Source organism: Leptonychotes weddellii, chromosome 6, assembly GCF_054177405.1.
Source record: "Leptonychotes weddellii isolate Sample4059 chromosome 6, ASM5417740v2, whole genome shotgun sequence".
NCBI lineage: Eukaryota > Metazoa > Chordata > Mammalia > Carnivora > Phocidae > Leptonychotes > Leptonychotes weddellii.
Genome location: NC_138374.1, coordinates 77,283,487 through 77,303,623, shown reverse-complemented (window position 1 = coordinate 77,303,623; position 20,137 = coordinate 77,283,487). Strand labels below are relative to the sequence as shown.

The window sequence follows — 20,137 nt, the reverse complement described above, 5'->3', positions numbered from 1 at the left end:
CCCTTCCCTCCTCCTCCTCCCCCCTCCCCTCTCCCTCGCTCTCCCCCCACCTTCCCCTCCCACAGCCACCTGGGCCCTGCTGCTTCCTCTGGCCACCGCCTACCTCCCAGTGCCCAGACCTATGAAGGAGAACCAGCAGCATCTTCCCAATTTTTTGTGCCTTTGACACGGTGACCTCTGCCCTCTGCCCCTGTCCTCCATGTGTCCCCCTCCACCCCCACGAGAAGCCCCTCTGCAGCAGGGCCCACCCTCCAGCTGCCCTACTCCCCCTTCTTCAAAAATCTAGAAAGGCCACCATGAAGATGCCTCATGGGCGTCACTCTGGGAACTGGGGACCAGCACACGCCCGGGTCAGACCGGGGTCCCTCACATGTGCGGTATCGCACAGCCATCGGAAATTGTGCTCCTAAGCAAACCTCACGTGCACAACACCACAGCCACTGAAGCTGTGCGCTCTCAACCCCTGCAGAGAAACCCGTGGCCGGGACACTGACCCGACACGCTACGGGCGGTCCCAGTAGCACCCCACCCCCACTCCACGACCCCAGCTCCGCGACCCCAGCTCCGCGACCCCGCTCCGCGACCCTTCCCTGTACTTGCAAATATTTCTACGAGAACCTCTGATGCAAGGATGCTCTGATGATAAACAAGGAAAAAACCAAGAGGAAGAATACAAGCAAATGTTCTCCGTTTAGGGCGAAGCCAACGGATGATCACGTTCTCCTAATTTTCATGTCGTCTGTCCCGTACATCTGAGCGACTCTTTACAATTTCCCGGCACCTCCACGTACAGTACCTGGCATGGGCCCCTCCGCACCGAGGTGTGCAGAGGTGACGCTGAACTGCGTGTCCCAGGCAGGGTCGCGCAGCCGGTGGGTAAGAGCCAGACCAGGCCCAGAGGCCCCGTCGTACTTGATGCCTATTGCTTAGCGGCTTAAACACCCATCCTCCAGGGCCTGGCTGGCTCAATGAAAGGAGCGTGTGACTCTTCATCTCGGGGTCGTGAGTTCAAGCCCTACACTGGAATAGAGATTACTTAAAAATAAAATCTTAAAAAAAAACAAAAAACAAAACACCAAACACCCATCACCTCACGGTCCCATGGGACTGGCCAGTCCCAGCAGAGACCCAAGGGAGGGTTCCTAGCTGTCGGCAGGGGCTTTCCATCTTTCCTGGCATGGGACCCCTTTCTCCTCGGGCGGGCAGTGGTGGGCTGAGCCCCTCCCACCTCACACCTCTCCTGCACCCACCTGGCAGCCCAGAGTGACCTCCCTGTCCCCAGGTCAGCTGATGGGAAAATTCCCTCACAGAAGCACCTAGATCAGTGTCTGGCCGGGTAACCGGAACTCCTAGTCTGCTCTGCTCCAGAACAAAACCCCACGGCCTGGGGGCTCACACAACACACACCCACCTCTCAGCTTTGGAGGCTGTGGGTCCGAGATCAGGGTGCAGCCGACGTGCCGTCTGGCAAGGACCCTACCCAGAGAGCAGATGGCCACCTTCTTGCAATGTCCGCACATGGCAGAGGGGAGGGCCGTGGCCTCTTCCTCCTCCAAGGGCACGAAGGAGGGGGGGGCTCTACCTGACATCACGTGCGCCTCAACTCCCGGAGGCCCCACCTCCAAACACCGTCACCCCAGAGGCAGGAAGATGGGGAGCATCCTCAGAATTCTGTCCACCACACATGTCTTCCGACTGCTAGCTCAGTTGTCCCTATTTCTCCATTATTCAGATGAGCGTGGGATGTTCTTTCATTCATTCTTGCTGTAATTTAGGTGCTCATAAAAACATATAAGGAGAAGTGAGCACTTGTTCTTCATTTGTGGCTTATATTAACTGAAAATAGTTCCATTAAGCAGAGTGGGTTCCAAAGCCATTCACAAACTTGGTAACATATTAAAAACCAATGCAGAGACCCTGTCTATGTATGTTTTCATCCCACAAATGAGTATGGACAGTGTAGACCAGGATGAGACCGTCTCACAGAGGCTGAGGGATGGTGAGACCCTCCGTCCCCATGGTTCTCTACCAAGGGCCACCACAAAACTCACCAATTACAAAACCGAGTTTTCTGCAAGCAAGAAAACACTTCTTCCATGTAATCACATGGCTGGTAAAGAAATACTATTTTCCCACTGGGTAAGCCACCCAACGGCTTATGAACTTTAAACAAGGCTTTTAATGACACAAAAAACTAAAACGAGTAAAAAGCTTTGGAGTCAAAAAGTTTAATTTTATTACAATTGTTTTTAAAGTCAGCTATGATCTTGACAAATATCATGGGTAAGTCTATATAGCAAGTCTCCAATTTCCAAGATACAAAAGACAATAAATATAGATTCAAATTCCTCCTAAAAACAAAGTTCTAAATCTAATTAGCTGTGCTACAGCTTGGTTCCAATATCTCAAACATATGTGTAATTCTGAAGAACTATCATAAAGGGATTGCCGACAACTGACCAACAGTTAGTTCTTCACCAACAACATGCGTGCGCGGGGCACCCGAGTCCCCTGGGTCCCCTGGGACCTAAGGGGGGGACAGGCAGAGGTGCTGCCTCGGTGGCACTGGGCCTTTCTGGCTGGGGCAGGGGAGGTGCGGACAAACACCAACCAAGCAGGACATGAAGCCAACTTCCCAGGAGCCCAATGAATGGCCCTATTTCTGGAGAAAACCAGGACGGTCACTTTTCATCTTCCCAAGTGCTCCGTAAACACTGTTCCCCAACAGTGTGATCAGCTGACTTCTAAGTTCCAGTCCATCACGCTGAATGTCCCCCACGGATAGCAAATTCCCCAATCCTTCATTTTCTTCCAGAGGACATTCTGTACTGCTTTCAAGTTACGTTGTCATTAAAGTCAGTCTTGTGAAATTTTTGCCAAAAACAATCACATTACTTCTTCTTAGTGATAACAAAGATTAATTATTCAGACACTAAAATTCTGTAAAGTTTCAGGCCAAGCTCCTTTGCCTTGGTTTAATTCTTGGGTAGAGCTGCAAGAGAACAGAAAAACGGTTTACACGCTGTAGAGACAGACCCGCAGGAGTGTAATGGGCGGGGGGCTGGTGTCACAGGAGAGGAACTAAGGAAAGAACTCTTTCTGCCACGAGGCGCCCAGAGCTGTCTGAGGGCACAAAGATTCACATTCAGCAACTCCTGTGCGAAGGTCACAGGGGTTCCCCACCAGGCACAACACTGTGGCGCACGGACGTGAAAAGGCATGATGGCGCTAAGCCCTGGCCCGTGGGCTCAGCCTGTGACGGCGGGAGGTGGTCTGCAGCACCGCGTGCTCTGGGGTCTTTCAACTTCACTCGTAACAGCCCAACAACCACTCTCGTGGGACCTGAGACTGTCAGCCACGAAATGCCACAGACTAAAAGGTACCGATTTAAGGGAGGGTAAGTGGAGTTTTTTATTTGTGGACTTTTGTGGTTTTGTGTTTTCCATAACAAGAGGTGGAGAGGAGCCTGTGAAGGTCAGAAGATCTGCAGTCTGGAAGCCAAGAGCGAGTCAAACTAGCAGTTCAACTGGCAAACTACACAAAGCCTCCTCGTCCTCCGGCTGCATAGACAAAAGGAACAAGGTTCACTGTAAGAAGGGAGACTCAGACTTCCAGCCAAAACTGAAAAACTAACTGGTGGATCAACATTATACAAAAGATTGTTTTCTTGAGAAAAGATCAGTAGTCAATACAATCTTCCAGGCTCCCATCTGAGCCTCTGATTAAAAGCTCAACATTTATATGATTTCCATTTTTTGAACCTCCAAGGAAACCCAAAAAAGTTACTGAGAGGCCACTTCTACCCCAAAGAGATTTCCAAAAGGCTAAGAATATTTAAATGCCAGATCAACATGAAAATCTTGGGTCTGGTCTGCTGATGTCAGAGCCTTCTGAGGGCCCAAGTGCCTCCACACCCAGGGCAAGTGAGGCTTCTTGGTTCATGAGTCACGGGACCTCTTTTTTAGAAAAGTAAAATTAAAGACTCCGATCAGCAGGCACTTGGAAGAGGTTTTCCCAGGTAAGAAACTAGAACGAGTGCGAGCTGCCGGTGTTTGGGGCGCTGGGAAGCTTCAGGGGCTCCATGGCTCAGTGCTCTTTGACTTTCATCCATTCTTGGTAATTTTCATTAAGACCATACCAGCGGATACTAAGCCCCAAAGATTGACTAATAAGGACCCGTGCAACCGGGGGCAGCAGTCTGGACGCACGAGACACAAGAACGGACAAGGAGGGTCAGGAGGAGACTCCAGGTCCCCACACCCGGGACACGCCATGGAAAGCGCCGCGGCTCCGCCACCACGCATTCGCACAAGGAACCGGGCTGGCGGCCTCGACCCCAGAGCAGCTCCAGCCGCACGGACCATGGGTCCGACGGGAGCCGACCAGCAGACACCCCAGCGGTCTCGGGAGGCAGTGTTCCCCGCGCCCGCCGGCCACGCCCCTGTTGCCCAGCGGTGAGCGCGCAGGGGCGGAGGCGGGAGCCACGGTGCTGACCGCCGCCCCCCCCCACCCCAGCTCTTCTGGTTTAGACTCTCCTCTCAGGCCCTGCGCACACAGGACGTCACTCCCCTCTCTGCCCTCGGCCTACCCTCCTCGCCTCCTCCCTGCAAACACTCCCGAGAGCCCTGTGCCAAGCACAGCCGGCCCTCTGACCGGACGCAGCAGGGCCATCGGCCTGCATGGGCTCACACGCCTGGACTGCTTTCCCGAGCCGGAGGGAAGGCTCTGCGCGCCGGCTCCGCAGATCCTCATTTGTAGCCAAAGGTACGCGCACACCTGACGCTGCCTGGATGCAGCAGGGCCCCGACCTCGGGCGGTAGCGGGCATGCACGTGGACCCTCCCCTACGGCCCAAACTCTGACCTCCCATGGGCGCGAGCAAAGGGCGGTCGGCGGCAGCGAGCCTGGCCGGACACAGCGTGCTCCCGCACGGCCCGGCTCACCCAGAAGCGCCGGCTGCCCGCGTAACTTACCCCCAGCAGGTTGCGCGGCACGTAGCCCTCCTGGTCGTGCAGGCGCGCCCACCACCACTCGGTCTCCTCCTCGTCCTCCCGGCGGATGACAGTCATGCAATCCCCCTCTCGCATGGGCAGCTCGTCACCATTCTGAGGCTCATAATCCCAGAGCGCATAAAGGACTCCTTTGTTCATGATGCCCATTTTCTCCTGAACCCCTGAAATGACAGGAAGAAACCACACAGGACACATGACTCAGACTGTCCACTCTTCCAACCCTCGGCTCCACGGAGCCAAAGGAGGGGAACCGGGCAGGCGCAAGGAAGCTGAAAATACCACACGAAGCACCCCGTGAACAAACCCAGGGGGGATGTCCCACGAGACACGTTAGTCTCGGCGAGCCTAAGGCAGCTCAGAAACTAGTCTTAGTACAGAAACTCCTGCAAGCCCAGGAATAAAAATGAACTGTCCAGGCTATTAGAAGAGTGAGCGCTCTGCCTGTCGAATTAAGCGTGGGGACCGGGGGACTCTTGACCTGGAACCTACAGCAGCCGCGACAACAGTGTCTACTGAGCAGGCCCTGCCCATTTCCAAGTGGGGAAAGGGAGAGGGAGAAAGTTGTAAGATACGTTAGAATGCGGAAATATTTCAGACATGATACAGAGTCAAGTCTAAAGTCATGAAGATCCAAATTCTAGAAGATACAGAAACCCACAAACGTCCACTTTCACTATAGTGACAGACTTGCATGTTCAGCCCTACTTTGCACTCCTCCACTCTCCCCTCACCGGCACAGGGCAGGCGCGGGGCAGGCATGGAGCAGGCGCAGGGTGGGTGCAGGGCGGGCACGGGGGTAGGGCAGGCACGGCGAGCGCAGGGGCGGGCGCGGGGGCGGGCACGGGGCAAGTGCAGGGCGAGTGTTGGGGCGGGGCAAGCACAGTGTAGGGGCAGATGCAGGGCGGGCACAGGGCAGGCACGGGGCGAGCGCCGGGTGGGCACAGGGCGAGTGCAGGGGTGGGTGCAGGGTAGGCACAGGGTGAGGGCAGGGGGCGGGCACGGGGCCGGGCGGGCACGGGGCCAGGCGGGCACAGGGCGAGCGAGGGGGTGGGTGCGCTGTGGGCTGTGGGCCAAAAGGGTTAGGCAGGTCAGGAGGTCCGAGCACTCCAGAGCTGGTTACTGTTTTCCCTTTAAGGGAAAGTGTCAGCTTGCCCTTAAATAGTCAGATTTTTCAACTTCTTGTGGACACTGAACATAATTATGAACTTATTATTTGTCTATCAGTTACCACGATGGAGCTCTGGGCAAAACTGACACAAGACACGGAGCTGCTCTTTTCCATCAGAGGCTCTGCCGACTAAGGGTCAGGCTTCTACTAATGGGGATGCTTACACTTCCAACTTCCCTGTGACCGTGAGCCCCATAAGGGTGACGCCCTGAGCGAACTCGGACTCCACCAGGCTAGAGTGGGAGCAGGGAAGGGGCAGGGGAGAAATGGCACTGTGGTTTGCTCAAACAACAGCTCCCCAAAGTGTCAGTGAGATTACTCTGGGCAAACCTGAATAACTGTAAAATACTAATTAAAAGATATTTGGTCAGAATTAGAAAATCATATTCTAATAAAAAAACAACTTCATTCTCATTTCCAAGAAGTCATCAGGAATGGAAAAAAATTTCTCCTTACTCTGCTATTCACCGAACTAAGAGTTTAAAATTCTTTTTGAGGGGTCTGAACACATGCTCAGTATCACGGGTCACTGGGTAAGCGACCTGAAGCCCCGCGGGCTCTCACCCCACGTCCAGCAGGGGCCAGAGGGGGACATGGCGGGGAAGGAACTAGGCGTGTGTCCCTGGGACCAAGTGCCCCTCTGGGTGGACAGTCTGTAACTGCGAGTGAACGCGCGCCCTGATGCTCCAAGGCAGAACGGAAGGACAGACGCGGCAGTCACAGCCGTAAGCGGGGCAGACAGCAAGAACCAGCATCACCACACAGAGGAGGCTCCAGAACTACCGTGAACGGAAACGCAAGCTGGAGAATCACAGCATGACTTACTTCCCAGAAACGGCAAACCCAGGGGTTACAGGATTCATTCCCAGGTGATAGAGGGATTTTTAAAAAGCAAGGAATGATAAACGTGAGGAAGAAAACATTCAAGGTCAAGGTCGCAGCTGCCACAGGTGTGAGGGCCCACGTCGGGGAGGGGCCCCCAGACCAGACCAGGGAGAAGCCAGGCCGTTGCCATTTCAACATCTACGGCAGAGACACGCTTTCTTGGAGTCTATGATACGTTCCATAAAGTAAAGCCTCCGATCAGATGTCCCTCCTGTTTTTAAAGATCATGTTTCATAATGAAGTAAAGCTTAAGATGGCCAATACAGCTCATATGACAAAGTATATATTAATATCTTAATAGTAAAATGTCAGTCTATCAAAATTATCCCCGATCCAGAGATTGGTACAGGAATGAGCGGTCACCCTCAGTGCCCACAGTGAGCGTTAAGAGCTGCAAGGTCACCGCGCCGGCCCGGCCCGGAGCCTGAGAACAGCCTGAGAGCCGGGACGCAGCCACGCGGGGACGCAGGCTCACCAGCCTCGCACCCTCCCACCGCCAGGCGGAGCAGCTTCCCAGAGCACGAGCGGAACGGCGTCCTGGCACCTGCTCACCACCTCTCCTCAATTCCGCTCCAGCCCAGCTAGGAAGAGTTAACCTCAACTTGTAAGGGTCGTGACCAGAAACGCGACCTGACAGACGCCCATCTGACACCTCAAGTCCCTTGTTCTCTAGGATCAGAGCTGATGTCCTCCCTCGGAATCATAAACGCAAAATGAAGACAACAAAATCAGCTCTGAAACAGGTGCTGCCCTTCCTTTACTTTATGACAAGTCTGATCCAGTGGGAAATCCTGGGTCCGCCATGGAAGGGGGTTCCACTTGCAGGGGCCCAGTCTCAGGCCCGCACGGGGACAGGGGCCGCGGGGCGGGTGGCCAGCTCAGGCCGTCCCCAGCAGGGCCGCTCGGAGGCCCACGCACAAGCGCTGCATTCATCTGGGGCATCGAGGCTGCCCTGTTCTCAGTGCCCAGGACTGCGCACAACACAAAAACGTTTCCTGATGTTGAAACACTGAGCAAATCGTACCCCAGACACAGAGGGCAGACCCGCGCCGTCATCAGCGCGCTGGCGTATGGCGGTTACAAACCGTAAAGGAACTGTGAGCACTGGCTGTAGCCCTCCTCCATCTCCTCACACTTGTCTGCGGCGGTCTGCAGGTCGCTGTAGGTCGCGGCGAACACGGCGGCTCCGGACTCTACCAGGAACTTACACACCTGCACGTTGTTGCAGGAGGCCGCACAGTGCAGCGGGGTCCTGTGGAGCGACACACAGCAGGCTACAGGTCTCCCCGCACGCGACACCTGCGGCCCGGCCGCCCGTGGGAACCACTCCAAGGTGTACTGTCTGGGCCCTTCTGCTGAAAACCAATCGGTAACGCACGGATCCCTGAGCCCATGGGAGGAAGGCAGGGAGGACCAGTCGAGGACGGGACACCCTGGGCGCTGCACGGGGCAGCACGGAGGGCGAGAGGAATCATGGACTGAGTGCAAGGACGTGAGATGCATGCAACGGTCTAAACGGGGCGAGATGTTCCGGAGCACCTGCCCCCGTGTCCCGGGCAGCGTGGAGGGCGCAGCAGTCTTGACGGCACAGGCCTCACCCGAAACAGGTGCACGGCCGTACTCCCTCCCCGGTCCCACTAAAGAGGGAATTGGGTCGCACACAGAAAACTGCCTTAACCTAACAGTTTGTAGGGTCCAAACTGAATTTTGATTGAGTAAAGCTTTGTCAATTCAATGCAGACCAGAAAAGCGACTGTGAAATATGCACATTTCAGTTTGTTAGGCCACCGGCCGGGGGGACCTTACTGATGGCCTTACGGAGAGTCCCTCCAGCCGCTCACACGTTTACTGCGTGCTCTGAGCGACCCCAGACTCACGAAGGAGGAAGAGGAGCCTGCGTGCAGCTCACAGAAGGACCGCGGCGTGAGACCCAGGCCCGATCACACGGACTGCATGTATTCACCCTTCTCGTCCCTCCCCTCATCATCCCATTCCTCTCACGTGTAGAGTCTCCAAAACCACGTATTCCCCATCCTGCACCCCAGAACACTGCCGGCCAAAGACTGGTGAAGATCACTGCAGATTTTTTAAGTGCACGGCTTTTCTAATAGTGAAAAACTACATACAATCTAAACTGCTAATAATAAGGAAATAAAGACACAATGACACATTAAGAATTTGTTTTGGGGGCACCCGGCTGCCTCAGTCAGGGGAGTGTGCAACTCTTGATCTTGGGGTCATGAGTTCGAGCCCCATGCTGGGTATAGAGCTTACTTTAAAAAAAGAATTTGTTTTCCTTAAATTATAAAGTTAAACCAAAAAATTAGGCTACAAAATATACATATATGTAAATTTGAAGGGACTAGATTAAAAAATGGGTTTACCTTTAAGAAATTGTATATATAAAAAAGTTTTTTTGTATTCTTCCAAAGAAATATCATATTATAAATTTATACTTTCTTTAAAAAGAAAAAAATTACAAAATTTACTCTCTGTTCTGTTACAGTTATCGGGCGTGACCTTATCAGGACCCCTTGTTTCAGTATGTAATAATAATCCATTATCCTATGAAGACGACTCGTCATTTAAAACAATGTGTCCTGTGTCTTATGCACATAACCATTCCACAGAACTCTCCATGAAAAATGGATTCCACGGTCAAAGACACTTGGGAAAGGCTACAAACTCTGCTTCCCTCTTGCAGATGCACTGTGGACATCAGTGTACTGAAGACAGATGTCACCAGGCTCGCAGAACCGGGCTTGACCCAGCATCTCTCAAACTCGCCAACTCAGCTATGTCTGTGACACCTGGTGACATCTCCTTATCACTCGACTACGATACTTTATAAAACTGCACGTGCTTCCAGAATGGGAGCGAGAGGAGTGTCACCCGGGGACACACGCGGGCGCCGGGGACTTACCATCCATCACTGTCTGCGGCATTGACGTTCACACCAAACTGCACTAGAAACTTAACGATTTCCGTGTGGCCCGCACACACAGCGTTGTGCAGAGCCGTGATGCCCTCGTCATTGGGCAGGCTCGGGTCGTCAACCTGTGACATCGAGACCAAGGGGGACCGTCACTGCTCAGGTCACTATCACCTGGCTCTTCAGGATCAAGGGAACAAAAACAGGCTCCTGTGGGTTGTTGTTTTTTTTTTTTTTTTTTAGTTATAATTAAAACCTCCAGGAGCCAAGACGACTACACCAACCTCAAGTCTAAAAGTAAAACCGCCGGAATAGCCATGTTAAATAGGCACTCACTGTAAAAAGGTCTTAAAAATGAAGAGGTGCTGGGAACTATTTTTGGTTAGTTACCCTCCGGCCCCTACCACAAATTAGTGTCTGAGGAGAAGGTGTATTTGCCATAGAAAGGAAAAAAGGTCAGCTAAGAATATTTTAAATAGCAGGCTTCTGAAAATAGGGACCACATGTGCAACCTAACACCGCAAGTCTGCGTCCACCCAGAAGCAGCTATAAACAGAGGGGAACCGTCTCCCCGGACAGAAAAGTACTCGGGAGGAACCCTGGGGAAAACCGCACTTCCACGTCACCCCAAACCCCACAGTCACCTCAGCGCAGCCCTGTGTGTGAGCCTGTGTGAGCCTGTGTGAGCGCGCTCCCCGTCCCTGCCTCCCTCCCCTTCCCTCCCTCCCTCCCTCCACATCTCTCCCTCCACACCTCGCCCCCACCCCCTCTAGAGGAGCTTCCTAAGCAGAGGAACGCTGTATTCAAGAATCTACGAATCCAATCATACCTCATAAATAATTCTCTGTACAAGGTCAAATTCTCCCTCCAAAGACGAATCTAGAAGTAAAGCAAGGGGGTTGAACTTCACCCTCATCCCATGGGCAATCCTTTCCGAACCAGTTTTACGCAAGTTTGTCCTTTTGCCCTGTGGAAGAGAGGCAGGATGTAAGAACCCCGATGGCAGCGAGCAGACCTCGATGGCAGCGAGCAGACCTTGGGAAGGGGAGGAGGAGCATCTCAGCTGCGGAAGTAAAAGGACATTTAAAAATCTCTATCAGCACATTTTATTGACATGCAACGTTACCCAGAGATGCAGCTAAACCACAATACGCAGCTTACTGAATACACACACCGCGAGGTCACGTGGGAGTGACACCACAGCTGGCCTTCCGTGGGGCGTAAAATCAGCCGAGACTGGTCTTCAATTCCCTATCTGATCAAGGTTGGCAAACCTCACACAATTAATCCAGGCAAAGGCACACTCAGAGTTATCGTGGCTAATGTTTAATGCACTCGTGAACTCCTCACAGAAACCCTGTGACCCCATTCTACAGATAAGGAAGTTAAGGCACCCAGCCAGGAACACCAGAGCTGGGATTTAAATCCAAGTCAGCTGGCTTCTCCAAATACCTTCCTTTCAACCACCTTCCTCGGGGGAAAGCACATAATTACGGGAACAATACACATTATCAGCCTGTCTAGGTACACTAACGAGAAACCCTTCCAGTCTTCAAATGCTACCCCTATCTTATAGTCAGAATTTGACTATCCTCCAAGATCCACGAGCAAATTAGTCAAGCCCTTCGACTATTACAGCAAAACTGTTAAAACTGATCTAACAACCCATCGAGTAAGTTTCCTACACGTGCCCAACAAAATGGAAACGTTTCCTGGGGCACACTGTGCTACGCAGCCTAGTCCTTATTTTATTTCGGAAGCGGAAAACTACTGAGGTTTAGAAAACATCAAGTGGCCGTCGCTCCATTTCACAAACGTGCGACAACTCAACTGCTGTTGTTTCTTGGAAACTAGAAGTGTAAACGTTATGTGGCCATTCACAGGCAGGGGCCCTGCGCACGCTCGCCAACAGGCCCAACACATGCGCTTCGGTCCCACTCGAAGCCAGACCAGGACACTGGACCCGCAGTCTCCTGTCCCTGGAAGCGTGAATCATTTGGACTTGACGACCAAAGGGGGGGACACAGCAAACACAGGTGTGATTCGTCTCTCCTTCCTGCAAGGTCAGCACCAGCCACAGAGAGCCCCGAGCCAGGATGGACAGGACACAGCGCCGTTTCCAGGGCCAACCTCCATTTAAACCTTGTCCCCTAGAATCCAGCGCGTGCTGTATAAAACTTGTAAGCAAACGTCCACAGTAACCAGCAGTCACAACAAATCGGGATGATCGTTATCTCTGAACACCGTTACATCTCAAAGATGCAGTAAGGGATCAAACATATACAGCACTTTAAAAAGATCCCTACAATATGCAGTTTTGCTTTGGTCTTTAAAATTCATGGTTTGGTGGGCGCCTGGGTGGCTCAGATGGTTAAGCGTCTGCCTTCGGCTCAGGTCATGATCCCAGGGTCCTGGGATCGAGTCCCACATCGGGCTCCCTGCTCCTTGGGAGCCTGCCTCTCTCTCTCTCTCTCTCTCTCTCTCTGTCTCTCATGAATAAATAAATAAAATCTTTAAAAAAATAAAAAAAAATAAAATTCATGGTTTGGCATCCTACAGAAACACCGTGACACCAATTACACCTGAAAAGGTCAACTTTACTTAAGGACACCCTGGGATTTTGATCCTCTCTGACTTCAAAGGGACACGACAGACTCGCAAACAAAGGCGTAACAATCACAAGGCACGTGTGCCCAAGTCAACACACGCACAGCCTGGGAGGAAGGGCAGCCGGGGCTCAAGGGCACCTCAGGGGTCCCCTGCATGGGAGGAGAGGAACAGGCTCATCCTGTCCCCATCGGTCCCAAACCCTCCCAAGTTTATCAACGTTGGAAGTTTGAGGATCCCCTGAAAACAGTTCATTAAAGATACACGTCACTGTGGGGGGAAGAAGAATGTGAAAGAGTGACGTCACCGGAGAGAAAAGGGCACCGTCTGCCTGATTTCACAGAGCTGGTCGAGTGAGGGAGTTTCCGAGCCAGGTCTTCCCCTTCCCAGCTTTGCCAGCCTCCCCAGCAAGGACCGCCCTCAGTGGCGTGTGCTTTGTATCGTAAGAACCCAACTCTGCCTCTTCACAAAGAGAAGGGTTCTTCCTAAATAATAAAGATGTTCTTTATCCCGAATCTACCAAATTCTTCTAATACATCTGAGATCTACCAAGCGCTAAGGGGGCCATAAAATAAAAGGGAAACTGTAGACATGTCGGCGACCACGGGCAATTCACACACAGACCATCTTTTGCAAATGGCCCTGAGAATGTGCGCATTTCCCTGGGTCTTGAGAGTCAACCACCTGGAAGTCTTTGACAAGTTCAGGGGGGGAAGGGGGCTCCTGAAAGGACCACGAGACACCACGTTACTTACAGGAGGCAGGGACACCTGCCCTGTGATTTCGGGTGGACGCATGCTGCCCGAGTCTTCTCCCGGCCCTTCTGGCTCCCCAGATGGGTACGGCGGGGGCGGGTATGGGGGGTACTCCTCCAGGTACACTTCCAGCAGATGGGGAGCCTCTGCACTTGGTTCTTCCACACTGTTCTGGAAATCTGGGCTGCTGTCTGGGACTCCTTCGGGCACATAATCGAGGCTGGGGGAGAGGGCTGGCGTGTCACTGCTCTCGGAACTGGGGCTCCCCACATCCTCTGGGGACACTGGCTCAGGAACCAGAGAGACCGCCTCCTTCTCTGGCTCCACGTGTAAATACGGATTCTGGATTTCTATGGGGCTTTCGGAGTCGGCCGCCACTGACGTCGGCTTGGACGGATACGAAGGGACGGAGATGGTCTCCATGGCAGCGATGGTAGTCCTCTGGTACAGAAGTTTCTGGATATTTGGCCCATTCGGACCCTCTGGCTCCGTGATCGAGCTCCGTTTCTTGAGCGGCCGTGGCGCGTTGGACAGTTTCTTCCGCAAGGCTTCCAGGTCGGCGTCGCTCTGGTTTCGGTAGGGGTTGGACAAGAAGGGCAGCAGTTTGGTCGGGCTGAGTGGCCGAGGAATTCGTTCGTTCTCGTGGCTCTCCTGGCCTGAGGACACGGGCTCCACGTCGGGCTCGGGACTGCTGGGCTTGCTCTGGCCGCTGGAATACACGTTCTCCGGGTGCTGCTGCTGGCTCTGGGCGGCCGCAATCACGGGCTTGCCGTATACTGATTGGAAACGGAAACAAAGCCCTGATCAGGATTAAATCAAACCAGCAAGTGATAGACACAGGGCACAGTAATTAAAGCCTCCTTTAACTTCAGTTATTAAACAGCACCCTGCAACACGACTGATTTTTAAAAACAACAAAGGACAAAGCAAGGCTTCCATCTCCGCACAGTAAACTTATCACAGAATGAAAACTCTCACTGATGGGAACGTGCACCATTATTTTATGTACCGTGCAGAAAAACGCTGCCATTGTAACTATAAGAAATCACCGGCTGTAGCATACAAACTTAAAATGTCAAAATACGAAAATGTAAAAAAGCAATGGAAACGGGCAATCTTTCCTGCATCTAGATTAAAACTAAACATGCACCGCCCTCTCTTTCCTCGTCTCAAAACTAAATCACTGGGGGAAATCGTACTTGGCTTACAACATTATTAAGAACCACTTGTACTTACCAAAACTATTCCCCTTATCATTCTGATTCTATCAAAACTACCCAATTCACAAATTACTGCGTCAGGCAGTCCTCACTGAAGCCAACACTCAGCCGCAGCACGTGTGTAAATTCTTTGTTGTCTGGTTACTTGCGGGACATTTCAGGGCACAATTACATGCTGATTTCATGACCAGAAAAGCAACCTTATTCAATTAAAACGGGATGAACTTGATTCTAGTTTTAGAAACGAATGACTCTTAGAAAGAACCCAAAAGGTTACCAGACTGTAAGTCTTTCTAGGTTTTTATACCTAACTAGCAGCTGTGTCCTCATCAGAACACCTTAAAATACAGTCAAGAGCGTGAGCTTTACAGACACTCAGGGCAGCTGTCCCGTCGTCCACCACCAGGAGCACCCGGTGAACCGAACCCTGCGGTGAGGACCGTGTGCACCTCACTCACGAGGAGCTCCCGGGGAGCGGGGACCAAAGGCACGCGGCCGCCACGGTGCAGAAGGCTGTGTCTGCGCCGCAGGTTTTCTCCATCTAGGGCGTTCACTTACTACTACTTGGCATTGAGCAGAAACCTGTTTCAGCCCCCAGGTAAGAAGAAGCCTTAGAACAAAAGCATCCATCAACTTTGCTGTTCGCCGACAGGTGACCGTTCTGGCGCAGGACTTGGCCGCCTCGAGTGCCAGTGGAAACGAGACCCAGAAGCTCACCGGTTGAGAAGTGCGGCCCTCTGGAATGCGTCTTGGTCAGCGCACTCTGCACGGCCTGCTGCAAGTTTTTTCCAGGAGCCTGATGCTGTGTGTACATGGAGTATATGGAGCTTGCTGCCACGGTCTGGGGTTTTCGGAAGGGCGGGAGAGGGGCGTCTTTGGAAGGCTGAGGAGTGAAGGGCCGGACGGCGGCGGCAGGGGGGCTCTCTTGCTTCCCAGCTGGAGACAAGGCCTGGCCCTGGCCAGCCGAGGGTGCACCGGGGGCCACCACGACCCTCTGCTGCTGCCCCGTTTTTGGTTTGTTTCCCACGGACGCAAGAGCTGCTGACAACTGCTGAGGGTTTCCATCCAGCTTCATGTCTGATGCTGACTGATTTGTTTGCCCAAAATAAGGCAAATTAATCTGTTTTGGTTTTGATGGAACAGGAGGTGGTACTTTAGCCACATTTTTATTTGCGGCCTGAAACACACACACATACAAAGCAGTTAAAACACTGTCCAAATGGGTACACAGCATGTTCTAGATAACCGAATTCTGCAAACATAAGTGTACACTGAGAACATCAGCTCTACATTTTCAAGTCATTAAAAATGTGTAGGTCTCTGCCCTGAACTACATTTGATAAGGAACCTGAGGAACGCACTATGATTCCCGCCCCAGAGGCCTCTTCCCTGTCGCCAGCTCCCATGCGGGAGCCAGGGGTGCCCGCTCGGGGACTTGAACTGCCACTTCACATATTCACAGACGGCCCCAATAACCCAAAATCATCCTCGCTCATGAGAACATCACATCACTGTGGTCAAAACACCTAACGGGGAGCAGGCCGCCATCACCCACTGCTCAAAGGCTGGGATCCTAACGGTCACAGAAGATTCACCACCAAATTGTTACTGACACAACCTCGGCTCCAGATTCTGAAGACACAAGGTCGCTGGGTAGCACAAATACGACGTGCTTCAGCGCACTCCTAGTTCCCAGAGAATCACACAAAATGGGAGCCAACAGCAAGTATGGCAGCCTTTCTCCCATACGGTGTGAGACCACAAATACGCTCAAGCTGCAGAATTCAAAATGACAGAATTGTTTTCTAATCTTCCAGAAATACTTTGGTTTTCCCTGCTCTCCCTCAACACAACAGCCTCTCTCTTCTAAGGAGGACACAGAATTACCACTGAATGTTAAACTGAGCCATTCTTCACACCTGCGCATCCCGCAAGATGTCCTCACTGCTCTGGTTTTTCCTCAGAGCCCCAAAGGGGGATGGGGCGGCAGACTGGTCCACCGTGTCAAACATCGAAAAGGGGCGCACTTTCTTCTCCTTCTCCCTCAGAGGAACCTCTCCATCATCAGCTGAAGACAGAAAAAAAGCACATGGACATTCAAGCCATTCATAGTAAGACTTCTTTTTTCACACAGAAGGTTCTCTCTCCTCAATCGCTTTGAAACCCTGCACCCGAGACATGCTTCCCTATTTTTAATTAAGCTCACTGGAGAATAGCCCGGATGCTACAATGCGAGAACTTTAACTCCGCAGCTAAACGAAGGTGTTCTGGAAATGAACACTGTTCCCCAGGTTTACCACACTAGAGAACAAACTAAAGACGACTGAGGGGACACCTGGGTGACACAGATGGTTGAGCGTCCGACCCTTGGTTTTGGCTCAGGTCATGATCTCATGGTTGTGCAATCGAGCCCCACATGGGGCTCAGCAGGGAGTCTGCTTGAGATTCTCTCTCTCCCTCTGCCTCTGCCCCTCCCGCTCATACACTCTCTCTCTAATAAATCAATCTTAAAAAAAAAAAAAAGAAGAAAAGAAAGAGTGCAGGGCGCCTCTCAGATGCCAGAACAGAACCCCACCTTGGTCCGGGGCAACCCCCGAGCTCACAGGCACAGAGGCTTGGCTCGCAGAAATGTCTGCACTTGGGGGGCTCCAGTTGGGGCCGAGTGGATGGATTTTAGAGCCTAGAATGCAGAAAAACAAACACGGTAACCCGGCACATTAAAGAGATTTCTTTTTTTTCCCCCGTTAAACTTATTTAGAAAATATTAGACTTTAGATTTCTAATTTAAACTTACTGAAACAAATTTAAGATTAATTGTAGTAAACAGAAAATCTGCTCGAACCAGGGAAGACACCCTGCTTCTTACTGGTACAAAACCAGCACCGTCATCATCAGAAAAAAACTTCCAGCTCCGCAGACCAAGGGCTTCAGGGCGTATCTTACGCCCCAGTGACGCACACACAACAAAAAGGCAGAAATGTGGACGCCGACCAGTCCCCCAGGTGGGCGCGCTCTGCGCAGGTTTTCTCTACACAGATAGGGAAGCGTCAAAGCCCTAGCTCTGTCCTAACAGGAACAAAACAGAAGCAGTTCTTCCTGCAATGAAATCCAGACCCGGTGGCTCTATCGCTTCACACTGGTAATTACGACAAAATAATCACAACTGTAAAGCTAGCCATCTTCTGCATGTGACAGCGACTGGCTGCTATTTCTTCTTGCAGGGGTCTGAAAGAGGACGTTTTCGTCCCGCTTCTCCTACAAGCCTCCCTTCATCTACGACTCCTGTCCCGAAACTCTGGCTCGCACCTCCCCACACACCGAGGACTACACAGTGCCAAGACCACTAACACAAGGCGCTTCTGTTATGGTCACTGTGAGCTTCCAGAAGGTTCACCTTCATTCTACAAAGTGCTAGCAAGCAAAGTCTCCTGCGTAAGCACGTACGCACAGCGAGCACCACCCATCAGTAGAATGCACTCACCGGCTCACCTTCTGTAAAGATGGCACCACTACCACGTACGCGGTGTTTTCACACAAAAGGAAAAGGGGTCGAGTTATTAACATCAGATAAAAATGTCCTCATTAACAAGAAGGAATTCAAAACTACCTTCATTGCAGAAATATCATGTTTCATCTCATTTCCCAAACAGAACTGCATTATTTAGGGTTAAGAAACGTATCACAGCGCTAGCAAAAACCACAAGGAGATTCTCAGGATTTAAACATGAACGAGGGAGAGAAATACATTTTTTTAAAATCCCAACCTGGGGGTAATGACGGTGAGGACGGGGAGAATACACTGTGCAAGGGGCTGGAAGTGACCCGTTTTACCTTTAGTCTGGGAGGTGGCCCCAGATCGCATGTTGGGCAGTGTGTGTACTTTGAGCGGCCCTTCCAGAGCCTGCGTGGCCAAGGAGCCATCCGGCAGAGCGGGCTTCACCACAAGTTCGGGCCTCGAAGGGACGCGGGGCATCGTGGACGACTGGATGTAGGGGCCCACCGCGGCCACGCGACTGGGCGCCGGCAGCCCTTGCGGGGGCAGGTTCCCATCAGATGAAACCTTAGGGAGAGGCACGGGAGCGTGACAAGTCCGACGGCATCCCAGCCAGAAGAGGCCGTGACACTTGCTCATTAGTTTCAGGGTCTCGCCCCCCGCGTATAGGAGACGCCGCAGACCAATCCCCGCCCCGGCCAGAGCGGCGGCCCTCGCTCTGTCCCGAGCAGGAGGCCCTCTGCCCAAAGGCCACCCGGGCGCGGCGCACGTGACCCGCGGGGCGGCCGGCGGCCACCTACCGGGAGGCTCTCCTTGTGCTGCAGCGCCGCCTTCTTCTTCCACAGCCGGTCCCGCAGCTCATTAACTCGCTTGTCCATGGCCGCCACCTCTGAATTGCGCTGGTTCAGACACTCGCGCTGCTGCTGCAACTTGGCATTCTGCTCCTGATTCAACGTGTTCCGTAACTGAATAAAATGGGGGGGAGCCGAGGGGCAGGAAGTAAAACTTCTCAGATAATCACATGCTTGACTATTACATAATTCCTAAAGACGTACGGTCCTTCCACCTGTCCACACTTCCATCTTATGGTTTAAAACTATCAGCCCACCAGCTGCGGTCATAAGGAATGCCGCCAATTTTCCCGTATCAGGTGCTCTTAAGTTTATTCTGGACTCTCTGGGGTTTAGGTCCCCCCCCCCCCCACTTTAAGGAAAAGAAACCGAAATCCCGCCCTGGGAGCCACTTCCGTGGCGACTGTGCCCCTGGAGCGGGCCGCACCTGCAGCTCCTTGTAGAGCCGGTCGAGCTCGGCCGCGGCGGAACGACTGTCGTGCCGGCCGTCCATCCTGCCGTTCTTGAGCATCTCCAGCTGTCTGGTCAGCCCCTCCACTTTGGACACGGCCAGAACGAGCTCCCTCTGCTTTTGCTGGAACAAACTATTCATTTGCTCAATCTCCTCCACTAGAATGAGAACGAGAAAAGCAACAAGAGTTGAAAAGAAAAATGAGAAAGGAGCACTCCCAGGCAACCGGACTTTACAACAAACTTCCTAACAAAAAGTACAGACGTTTTTCAGAAATGTCCTAGAACCAACCTATTTCTTTTACAAGCAACTGAAATCCACAGAGACATTTCTAAATGTCCGTGCCTCCCTCTGAATAAATCTCTAGCAGAATTTGTGTTATAAATATTATTAAGCTCCAGATTTTAGAAACAATGAAATTTACTTAGCACTTTTAACTTCAGTTTTACAGTGGTAGAGGCAGCTATTAAATCACAAAAAATTTAATTAAAATGGCATTACAATAGAGGAACCTATTATATGAATAAAAATCCTTGCCTTCATCAAATTTTCAGTCAAAAGTATTTAGAAAGAGAAAAAAAATAAAAACCCTACTAGTACATTTTTCCAAAGATAACGTGAAAACCTTGTCTTAAACACCCAGCAGCAAAGGGCAACCCTCTCGGGTCCCCTCCCTGTTCGGGAGCTTTGTACTATCGCTCAATAAACTTTGCTTTGCTGCCCACCAAAAAAATAAAAATTAAATTAAAATATAATGAAACATC

At 52.0% G+C, this 20,137-nt stretch overlaps 1 protein-coding gene across 3 annotated transcripts in view; it reads right to left on the bottom strand.

Annotated features, from left to right (window-relative positions):
• Positions 1-2,212: 2,212 nt before the first annotated feature.
• TP53BP2 (tumor protein p53 binding protein 2) overlaps positions 2,213-20,137 on the bottom strand; it is a 33,254-nt gene continuing 15,329 nt past the window's right edge. Inside the window, exons 6-17 of one of the 3 annotated variants that reach the window (XM_081823003.1) lie at positions 19,350-19,531; positions 18,872-19,036; positions 18,410-18,638; positions 17,154-17,258; positions 16,498-16,646; positions 15,296-15,755; positions 13,359-14,134; positions 10,826-10,963; positions 9,988-10,121; positions 8,150-8,316; positions 4,973-5,172; positions 2,213-2,992 (exon numbers count right to left, since the gene is read on the bottom strand). In XM_081823003.1, coding sequence (XP_081679129.1) covers positions 2,951-2,992; positions 4,973-5,172; positions 8,150-8,316; positions 9,988-10,121; positions 10,826-10,963; positions 13,359-14,134; positions 15,296-15,755; positions 16,498-16,646; positions 17,154-17,258; positions 18,410-18,638; positions 18,872-19,036; positions 19,350-19,531 — 2,747 coding nt within the window. In that variant the 3' untranslated portion in view covers positions 2,213-2,950. Of the gene's footprint in view, positions 2,993-4,972; positions 5,173-8,088; positions 8,317-9,987; positions 10,122-10,825; positions 10,964-13,358; positions 14,135-15,295; positions 15,756-16,497; positions 16,647-17,153; positions 17,259-18,409; positions 18,639-18,871; positions 19,037-19,349; positions 19,532-20,137 lie in introns of those variants that run through there. The other 2 variants (XR_014146025.1, XR_014146024.1) reach the window with 2 other exon arrangements.